The following is a 10,972-nucleotide window of genomic DNA, read 5'->3' on the forward strand; positions in this document are numbered from 1 at the left end:
TTTTTTTATCCTTAAGTAGAGATCCACATTTCTTAATCATAATGCTGCTCGTTTTGTAAGTATTTCATGCAATTTAGAATGCAGCTACACTTATTTCACTTTTCTAAAAAAGCTTTGAAACTGTTTTTAAGTCATTGCATCTTTGTTGTTTTCAAATAATTCCCAGAGCCTTTTAACGACCACAAAAAACATCCTAGAGTCACAACACTCATCCCACGCCCTGTTCGTGTGGCCGCACTGACCGTTTGATCAATCTTACTAATCTTGAGTGATTTACTCAGTATGCTTGAAATCAAACTAGGCAGTTTATGGACATGATATCACTGCCTTGTAAATTCCAGCAAACCTACGCAGAGCTTTGGCAAGAAGGGTTTAACCGCATCAGGTTCTATTTTCTTGCCTTTTTTTTGGTGAGATTCTAGGATGGATGTGCTTTATCTTTATCCAAAATCCACTTCCCTTACATTGTCTCTAAATCTTCCCAGTTTCTGTCTTGCCTCTTCTTTTCACTTTGTAATATTGCGCAGCTTGATTTCTTGCTTTTTTGAGCAGATTAAAAAAAAATGAGAGTGCGTCGATTACGACATCCATTTACCTTACCCAATTTTAGCCTCTTTCTCTGCTTTCCATTTCCGTTTTGTCACAGAGTGACTGATGATCATAAAATGTTCATAACCATTATCCTTGGCCCAAATGAAACGTCAAGCACACTCCCATCCCATTTTTCATCTTTATAATACGCACAGATACTCGCTTCTTTTGTTTGGCCCGGTGGGCTGGGCTGCACTCCTATTTCCAGGCTATAAATTATATTTCCTGACAGCATGGTTAAAAAAAATGATTGAAAGATGAGTGCAGGTATTTGCCAAGATTTAGCACAGGCTGTCAGACTGTCATGTTTTGCTTGCTTGTATTAACACTTCAGAACAAAGTCCTGGTCTTATGCTGCACCTTTACAGTGTTACCGTTATAATAACAGTCATTAAAAGCTCATCTCTACCATGAAAAATTGCATGCTGTTTCATTAAATTGCTATGCCAAGCCTGTAATATAAAAGCCATGTTTTTATTTCTCGAGAAAACTGTTCTGCATCCTTTGAAGACGATGCAGTTCAGAGTATTTAAGGGATAAAATCCCACCAGCTGGAGGCATGTCCAGCATGAGTCGATATCCTGGCTAGAGATACACACAGTGACTGAAAACTGCTTTAATTTTCCATCCTGTGGTGTAAAGTAGATATGCTTTAAAATATTACTGCCACATTCCCACATGGCTGGCCCATCACACAAACAGCAGCAAAGTAGAAATAAACGGTGGTTATGAATATCCGCTTGGTTTTTCTTAGATGTATGATGCCCACATGTTAAAAAAGATCAGGCAGCGTTTCTTTTAATAAAGGTTTTTGGGGATCCTTTCACGAGATTATCTCAATAGTCTGCTTCAATGTTAGTGTCATCACACCACAGGACATGCCTCGAAAATTAAGGTCTTGGTCTCTGAGTACATTTGCAATCTGTAATCAGTGTTTTTATGTTGCTTTTGGAGTTTTGGCTACTTTGTCTCTGAGCGGCCTTTTAGCCCGTTCCAGTATGAAACTCATTTCACTATATATAATGACAGCAATTCTTCACAAGATCTTTTGCTTGACAGACTGCAAAACATACTCGTATAGAGAGACACAAGAATGTCACAGTGCAGACAAAGATCGCTATAGATTTCTATAGCTGTTAGCCTTGTTTTTGTCATCAGTGTTGGACAGCAAGTCTGGAAAGAATGCTTAGTGTGTGTCAGGCTAAGTCTACGGTAGTGAGTCATTAAGCGTTATAAATCATTCTTGTCCTTTTTCTTTTTACTTTGGATGACTACAACCCTTTCCTGCCCCACCTTAGTATCTATCAGCAAGCAGTTGAATAACAGCAAATTGAGTTAGTAATGAATATTAATGGGCCACATTACAATGAACATCATGGGAATTACCTTACATTAACTCTGCGTGGTTGCATAAGAAGGCTTGGCCACTGATTAGACCTCTAATTTGAAGTTGGGGCGCTGCAGAGTGACATCTCGTCCAAAACAAGTCTAAAACCTTTTACACCCAAATGGGCTAGTTCTTCTTGAAAACTGCTTTCCATGAAGAAAACCCTTAATTTGGCTTGAGCTGCTGATTTAATGAAGTCATGGATAGTGGTGGTAACGGCTTCTAGGAGGTTATTCACCACAAAGGGCATGACTGCATGTTGTTGTTGAACGACTTCGAGAAATATCCAAGAAAGAAGTTCTTGTGCTTAACTAAACATAGTTGTGTTAGCAGCATCCTCTTACTGGAAAAGAAGGCAAGCACATCAAGAGTACCATTCACACATTCCTGGATATTTGTTTATGTAATTTTTTTCATGTTTGTTTTTTTTATTTTATTTTATTCCACTGCCGTGATCCAGAGGATGCCTTCTCCCTTTTTCCCTGCACTTCTGCTTTTCCTCTCAGCCAGCCAAGCATCCATGCCTCCTGATGTGTCAGATTTACACAAGTTGTTTTTACATTTCTGGCCGAAAAAGGAAACACCTGTCTGTACTTTGTTGTTTTTTTTTTTTTTTTTTTTGTGTGTGTTTTTTTTTTTTTTTTTTTTTTTGCTTATGCCAATGCCCTGTGAGACAGGGATGTTTTTGTCCCGTGTAAGCTGAGCCTTCTCTTACATATTTGTGGCCAACCTTTTCCGGAGCTCGCTCATCGGCTGTTGCCCATCTTGCCCCAAAGCTCGTATTTATTTCTGCTTAACAGATGCTTCCTATTCTCTCCTGATATGATGGTGTGGTGTTGTTATTGAAATTGTTCTAAATTTACACAAGAGAATATTCCATTAACCCTTGTGTCTAGAAATGGGGTCCAACCGGCCCCACACACGTAAAACTTGTATCATTTGCCACAATCCTCTATGTTTGCCTCAGTCCTCGCACGCACAAGAGTAAAGTTATGTGTTTAGGTCACACATGAAAAGCATGATTCTGCTTGGATTATTTCTGCTTTCTGTCACTTTCTTCCTGGACATCAGAGAACTAAACCTTTTATAGGTTTGCTTAAAGAGCTGCTGCTTGTAATAAGGATAATATAAAGGCATGAGGACAGGTTTATTGTGCATTTTTGAAAAGCCTGGAAAAAAAATGGAATTTTCTCTAGATCATTTTTGGATTTGTAGAGGTATGGAAGGCCCACATGGAGTTTGGAAAAATAAAATCTTGTACAAGACTGTCAGACCTCTTTCAAAATCTGTACAATCTACAAAATAAAAACACGTCCTAAGCTCCCTGTTAATGCTGGGAAGGAGATGTGTAACAACTGAACAGGACCAACCGCTTTGACGTCTTTCAGTCTGGTTTCTGTCCTCACCACACTACTGAGACTGCCCTAGTCTAAGTGTTCAATGATATCCACATAAAGACAGACTATAGATGAACCACAGTGCTGGTACTGCTGAACCTCAGTGCAGCATTGGCACTGTTGGCCATGACATATTATTGAAGCAACTGGAGAGCTGGGTAAGACTCTGGTACAGTAAATACTTGACTGGCTCCAGTCTTACCAAAAGAACAGGGACTTCTTTGTGTTTCTACAGGTAACTTCACATCAGAGGGTACAGAAGTCACTTAAGTGTGGGGTACCCCAAAGTTACCGAGCCAACCACTGGACCAATTCTTAGAACAGATAAATGTGTGGATGTGCCATAACTTTTTTCAACTGAACAGAAACAAAACTGAAATTATTGTTTTTGGACCATAAGAGTGGCAATCAATCAAGAGTTCAGTCATTACATCTAGAAACTACTGAACAGGCTCAAAATCTGGACGCAGTGATGGACTCAGACCCCAGCCTTCATAGACACATAAAGACAATTGCAAAGTCATCCTTCTGTCACCTGAAGATTTCAGGAATTAAGGACTTGTCCCAGCAAGATCTAGAGAAACCCATCCATGTTTCTCTAGAAGTTAGTCGAAGTCATTACTACAACAGTGTCTTCACAGGCCTTCAAGGCCTGTGAAGACACTGTTAATACTGCATTACTCAGTAAATTAGTACACCAAGTTGAACGTGGAAATGGAATTTCGATCAACAACAATCTCCCCCATGTAACACACTTTCTACACTGGTTACATGTAATTACATTTTAAACTGGGACATAAGTAGGTTTTTACATGTGCCCTGTCACATGTGGTACCAGCTTGTGAAAAACTTTTGATTTGTATTTATTCAGTATAGTAAAAATAATAATAAAAGAAGGGTTGATTTGTTTCTTCCTTTTTATACCCTGTAATCTCTGTTTTTTTTTTGTTTTTTTTACAGGGGTTTGAGCAGAACGGTGGAGAAAACAACAAAACCTCCCCTTTAAGAGAGCATTAGAGTCTTCTGTTCATCGAGAGAACATTATATAGACACCAGATGTGTGCATGTTCTTGGCTGAACTGCACAGCTTTGTATGTGGAAGTGGACTGAGGTTTAATATTCTCATTGACACCACAGGGAGGAAAAATCTGCTTTCTTTTATAGTTGTTTACAAACAAGGATGCAGAAAAAAAATTTATGACTTTTTTTTGTATTTATTCAATTTTACCCATAAACTTAATGTCATGAACATAATGGGCGCCTTGTAAGCACATTCTAAGTATAAGTTTCTGCTTTTGCTTGCTATTTTTACTTTTACACACCGTCTTCCTGAATTGACTCCAAACAGTGATCTTAAAACTTTATGGTTTTTAATTTTGTTACATGGAAAACAGTGTTATTATTGATAGATAAACTTCACATTTTTATGTTGTGTTAGCAATGCCACTTTGGCAATTTGACAATTTCCAGGTGTTTTTAAATCTACATCAGCTGTTCGCAGTCATTTGACATGGCCTGTTCAGGGAAGTTGCTTTCTTTTGGAGGGCAGTTTCTTTTAAGCTCTTCTTCCAGTGAAATTTCATTTATGGGCTTGTTCTAACAAAGCTCTTGGACTGACTTTAGAAGTGGGATGTTCCTTGGGTAATTGTGTCTTTGAGCAAAGCAAGCAGGAAGTCCAAAATCTTTTCTATACTTGTACCTTACCTTCAAAAATGTTTAAGTGATTAAATAGGCAAACATATAGATACATATAGATTTATAGCAGGCATGTAGTCAAGACTGGTTTTTCCTAGACTACTTCCTCCAAGACTAAGACCGAGGCTGAGTCATTCATAGCAACATTTTTTGAACAAAAATATAAAAATTAATGTAAAAACATCTAATTACTCTCCCAAAATACCAAAGTATTAATGTAATGAATGTCAAAATAAGCTAATATTTCAAATGCAGTCACATTTTGATACACAATCTCTAAACTGAATTAATGAACTTACATTGTACAATAGTTTAATTTAGAAAACCAGCAAGAGTAATGAAGATTTGTCAAATCAGACTTGGAGTCAAGGCCAGTTCTTTCAAGACCAAGACCAAGATCGAGACCGCACCCTCCAAGACAAAGACCAGGAAATAACAGCTCGAGAACGATCACTGATGTATATAATACATCCTAAATTAGAGCATGTCTCCTATTTATCCAGTGAACCGTTTCGTCCTGTGATTTGTGAATTTTCTTGACTGAGGCAATCATTGATGTCATCTTCTGCAGATGGTTTCACAAGGGTGGGGAGTGCTGCCCCATGTGCCTTAGTGATGCTGCTAAGTCTTGGCCAAGTACTGCATCTGTCAATATGTGATGCCAGAAAATGATATTCATTTGGCTGTTGAAAATTCAGATCTTAATTATTTATTAATCCTTTGATTATTGTCAGCAATCACTTAAAAAAAGCTGTGCCTTCTGTGTCTTGTGATCATATAATTTACCTAGCATGCTGTAATGACATTGCGTTGTAATCATGTCTTTGCTTTGCTTGATTCTCTCTGTGATCTGACATAGGTACCACGAGTTGGACGTTGAGAAAAGCCTCAGGGATAACCTGAGTTATAAAACAATCATTGAGTATCCTGTGCTGCATGTTGTTCTCAGAGATCACTGGAAGGACTACCCACTCAAAGGACCAGGTAACCAAATCCCAAATCATATATTTGATGCAAACTTTGGTTAATGAAAAACAAATGTATCCACAGCTGCATTTGGACTAAGACTCAGTGCCAGTTTTTAATAGGTATATAGATTTTGATACAGTTAAGTCTAAGCAAAGGGAATTTGTACAGCCCAACATGAGTCAAGACCCAGAGCAGTCCCAAAACACCGAACTCTCTCGGCTCTGCCGATTCCAACCCCATTGTATCATATCCCACTTTCTCCAGCTGAAGCTCTAAAACACTCTGTTCCCTTATTTTTCTCTATGGTAACACGTTAACCCAACGGAAATGAGTGTGCTCTGCTCAGGATCATGCACACCAGCTTAACCTCGACAGAAACAGTAGCCAAAGAGAGGATCAAACACAGCTTGCTTATTCGACTGTGACTTCATGAGCTCTGAGAAGGAGAAAACAGGATATCGGTCTTTGTTTCCCCTCATTTTCTGCTCGGTTTCCTCTGTCCCTGAAGTGTTTTAAAGTCTAGAGGTGTCAGTCGCGTGAAAACACTGCTACATTCCATGAAAATGGACGCTCATTGATGGATTTCTTCTCAGGTCTGCACACAGGAACCAAATTGTGTGTAGAGCAGTTCAATTTTGTGGTTGTAAAGTAGAACACAAGCCTTGTTTCATTACGCTGACAGAACAAACTGTCCACATGACAAATGAGGTAATTTTAGTCCAAGAGTGTGTTTTCAGTGATAAGCCCCTGGTACCATGTTGTTTCCCTATAAACTTTGCCATAGAAACATCCTGATAATTACCCATGCCAAGCTCAGGGAAGCAGGGCAGGAAGTGATAACACACAGTCAGATACTGTGGCAGAGGATAGATTCTTGCTGAGAGACTGGCAGTGTGTAAACAGAATTCAACTTGTATCTGTACTCAGCACGTGGTGTCTGTGAATAAACTGGGTTGAAATGTTGGTATTTTAAGGATCAAAAAGACAGTAGTGTGCCGATCGATCGGCCACCGATCATAATCGAATGATTTCTGTGAAAAAGTGTATGATCGGTGATGGTCGATCACTGTCTCTTGTTGCCGATCACCAAAACCGATTGCATTTATCTCACTTCGCAGCCTGCGTGTGCAGCTCATCTCCTCTTTCCTTCACACTGCGCAAACGCACACCAACACATCCTGTCGTGTGAAACTATAATGCTCTGAGAGTGAATGGAGATGTTTGCATGTTGCGGTGGAAAATTACCTCGGGGGTGAAACATGTCAAAATGCATCAACACAACTAATCTAATATGCTATTTAAAAAACAAGCACTTGACGGAGTTTGGCTATATCGAGGTTCAATGCAGGAAAAAAGATCAGTGATCAGCCAGAAAACTGCAGTCAGTATACCTCTGATTGTGTCATTATTTTAAAACTATTCATTCTACTTTTTTTTTTTTTTTTAATTATTGATACATTCTGTTAAAGGGGCAGTAGTACATGTTTTACATGGACATAGTATCATTTTACAGCACAGTAAATTAACTGTCACTTTTAATTGTTATGAAAATGCAATATATATCAAATATGACTTAAAAACATTTTACTTTTTGATTCAACACCTTGAAATTGGGCTTATGCTGCTTTTAAAACCCCTGATATTTCTGATTCTCCGCCTCCAATAAGTTATCACAACATGACTTCTCTATTAATCCGTTAACAGCATTGTTACCAGCGTTGCACTGAGAAGTAGCTTGTATAATGAGCTCGTCAGATTGTCAGGTGTTTGCTAATTACTGCTGGCTAGTCTGAAGGAGTGGAATGGGGTTCTCTCTGAGGCAGAAGCTCAGTAGCTTGGAAACTGCAGCTCAAGGGAGAGGCTGCACCTTGAAGGTGGTGGTAGGTCCAACCAGGCGATTTGGACATCTGCACAGTTGCTATGGGAGAGGAAATAATTTTTCAAACATGAATTAAAGAATCAAGGCAACACTCCAGGTATATTTTTGATGAGGGAATAGTATTCCAACATGATGTAAAGCTCAAAAAAGTTGATTTTGCATGACACTGCTCCTTTAATTAAACTCCAGTTGTGCTCCATGTTTATGTTCTTTATGGAGATTATTGATCATCTGCACACATGACCAGGCAAGAATCTGTTCTACTGTCTGCAGTTAATATAAGAAACACTGTTATTGAAAAGTTGGCTCATGTCGTTTCAGCTGAACCTGTATCAGCCCGTACAAGTTCTGCAACAAGGTGTGTTTCAGGGGACCAGACAGAGGAAGAGGAAGAGGGGTCCCAAGATTTACAACCAATACAAGGGTCTTGTGCTTCACAGGAAGCAAACATTCACACAAGAACCCAAGACATAACTCCTGAAACAGAACCACCGCTGCAGAAAAAGGCCAAGAGGGGCACAGGAGAGGAAGAACAAGAGGAAGGAGAGATTGTAGACAGCAGTGATGAAGAGGAGGAAACTGGCAGCAGGGATCAGTGTTTAAGCAACTACCTTCCTGATGATGCCTCGACTTGTAGAGAAAGTGCTGTAGTCACAGTGACCGAGGAGAATCCTGTTAATGAAACAGAATGTGTTCTGACTCATCACATTCAGCTTGGAAATGACTCAGCTGCAGCTTTGGACAGCTGTCAGATGGAGTGATGATAGAGAGGATGCTGTTAAACTTAGTGACGAAGCAGATTTGGCAGGATGTAACCAAAATATGACTATCCGGCTCATTCATACAGACTGTGTTAAGAAGAAAGAATAAATACATTATTAGATCCAGAACCATGTGTTTTAAAATGTTTTCGTAAATAAAATTGTTCTTTGAAGTAATTGTTTTGAAGTCCAAATGTGTTCATGTTCAACTAATAAGCAAGGAAATATACACAGCCATCAAATTTTCTTAGAAATGTTATGTTGTGTCATGAAAGAAGGGGCTAATAAACCTCAAAGAAAGAAAAATGCCTATTTATAAAGATTAAAGAGATTCCATTCCGCTTAGCATCCATTAGGTAACATGTCCCTCCTGTTTCTTTTTAAGTGAAAACTAAGACAAAATGCCAAAAATAACCCTCTGTGCTCTTTGAAGTTCCCAGCATTCCCTCTGTGTCCGCTTCGCTAACATAATTAGGCTCCCTTTTCCATTTACTAATAAAAGTTAATGTTGACATGTTCACTTTTCTGACACCTCTGGGTGTCTCCCAGTGTGAATGTGTTTGCCCATGTGGAGCCTGAGCATGTAACCTTTTCTTAGCTAATGCTAGCTTATTATGACAACAGGCTGCCAGTAATGGCCGTCACTGCAGGCCGTCAGGCAGTTTTTATGGACCTGTTTTTAAAACCCCTGCTAACCTCTTTTTGACGTTATCCCCAATGGATGGGGTTCTCTTTGATGTGTGGCCTGAGGTGACGCATTTTCCACCCTTTTGCAGTTGCGGTGTTGACCTCACATCTGTGCGTCCTTGCCCCACAAACTGACTCAGATCCACAGCTTAGGTTGGAAAGCACTATAAGACAGAAATGATTACCACAAACCATCAACCTAAACTAAAAGTGTCCGGCTCCAGCCTCGAAGGGCGGGTGCCCTGCAGATTTTATGTTAACACAGCTAAATTGCCTCCTTAAAATGTTACAGAGCTTTGCAGAAGTCTGCCAAACTATCTATTTGATACAGATGTGTTGAAACATGAAGCATGTCCTGGACACCACCTCCACAGTGAAACATGGCAGTGGCAGCATCATGCTGTAGGGATGCATTTATCCACCAGGAACAGGTCAAATGGATCAAGCTAATAAAGCGGCTAAGGGCTCTAGACTGGGGAAAAGAAAAGTTTGTACAAGTGATTTCAATCCTTGCAAATGCTTGAATGTCAATAAGGTGTTTTCAAGGTTTGGAAAGTGATTTTCTGTATAATGTTCTTGAAACTGTCTGATATTCTATTTGCACAGTCTTGTAATAAACTTTTAGGAGCAAAGACTCCTTAAAGGAAGTCAAGTGATTATGTGGGGTTTAAGCATTTAATTTGAGTACGGAGCTAATTAACCTTAACACAAACTGATTTGTTCCAGGTAATTAATATTTATTATGCCTAATGACTCAATTAGTTATTGGTCTGTGAAACTGAAATAAAGGTGGTCTTATGTTATCAAAGTTGGGGGATTCCTTTTCTAGAATTTGTTTTGTTCTCAGGTCAATCAGGTGTACAGGGTATGTGAGAATTTTTAAAACATTAAATTGTGTTATATTTTAATTTATTTTGTTCCTGCTATGCAGAATAGAATATTATCACAAGACATGGTTAACACCAGTAATAACGTACATTATTTAGTTCATTTGAATTGGATTTATCTCCAAAGTAAGTGCTGAGAAAATTTGAAAACTTAGATGGAGAATGTTTGAAAAGTGCTTAAATTTTACTGTGAAAAAAAAAGAGTACCAGCCCTGGTGAACGAAGTGTCTTTATTATTATTAATAGTCAAAAGTGAAGTGTAAACAGTGTTAATATTTTCCATCCACTCCACAGTTATATTACATTGTAATTTACTGTCATATAAAATTATCCCCACAATATGTTAAGGTTTGTGGTTTTAAAATTAAAATTGCAGAAGGTGGCAAAGTCCACCTTCCTGTAGCTTTGTCTAATAATCCTGCAACAGTGTAAACCCAAATTGTCATTTTTGCTTGAAAGAAGTTATTAAAATATAATGATTTAGCCGGTTTAGCAGCAGCTTGAAGTCAGCCTCGGTCTTCTGAAAGAACTGCCTGTCGACACCAGCCACTGCAGCACTGTGAGTTGGCTGTGGCTTTGCATAAATGAAAATAAAGGTATTATATGCAAGATTGTTTCAATGCAATTTTGATTGCTTCTTTTTTTTTTTTTTTTTTTTTTTTTCAAAAAACCCCGCTATAAAAGTTTTTGATCCCCCCTTTCCCCTTCCTCCCACATCC

General features: G+C 38.8%; 1 protein-coding gene across 1 annotated transcript in view; it reads left to right on the forward strand.

The window, feature by feature from the left end:
- znhit6 (zinc finger HIT-type containing 6) overlaps positions 1-8,852 on the forward strand; it is a 29,297-nt gene extending 20,445 nt beyond the window's left edge. Inside the window, exons 9-10 of the mRNA XM_015056804.1 lie at positions 5,930-6,054; positions 8,240-8,852. Of these exons, the coding sequence (XP_014912290.1) occupies positions 5,930-6,054; positions 8,240-8,679 (565 nt within the window). The 3' untranslated portion in view covers positions 8,680-8,852. The remainder of the gene's footprint in view (positions 1-5,929; positions 6,055-8,239) is intronic.
- Positions 8,853-10,972: the final 2,120 nt, after the last annotated feature.

The sequence above is a fragment of the Poecilia latipinna genome, unplaced genomic scaffold, assembly GCF_001443285.1.
Source record: "Poecilia latipinna isolate Pla-1442-1.1 unplaced genomic scaffold, P_latipinna-1.0 Scaffold1409, whole genome shotgun sequence".
NCBI classification, from domain to species: domain Eukaryota; kingdom Metazoa; phylum Chordata; class Actinopteri; order Cyprinodontiformes; family Poeciliidae; genus Poecilia; species Poecilia latipinna.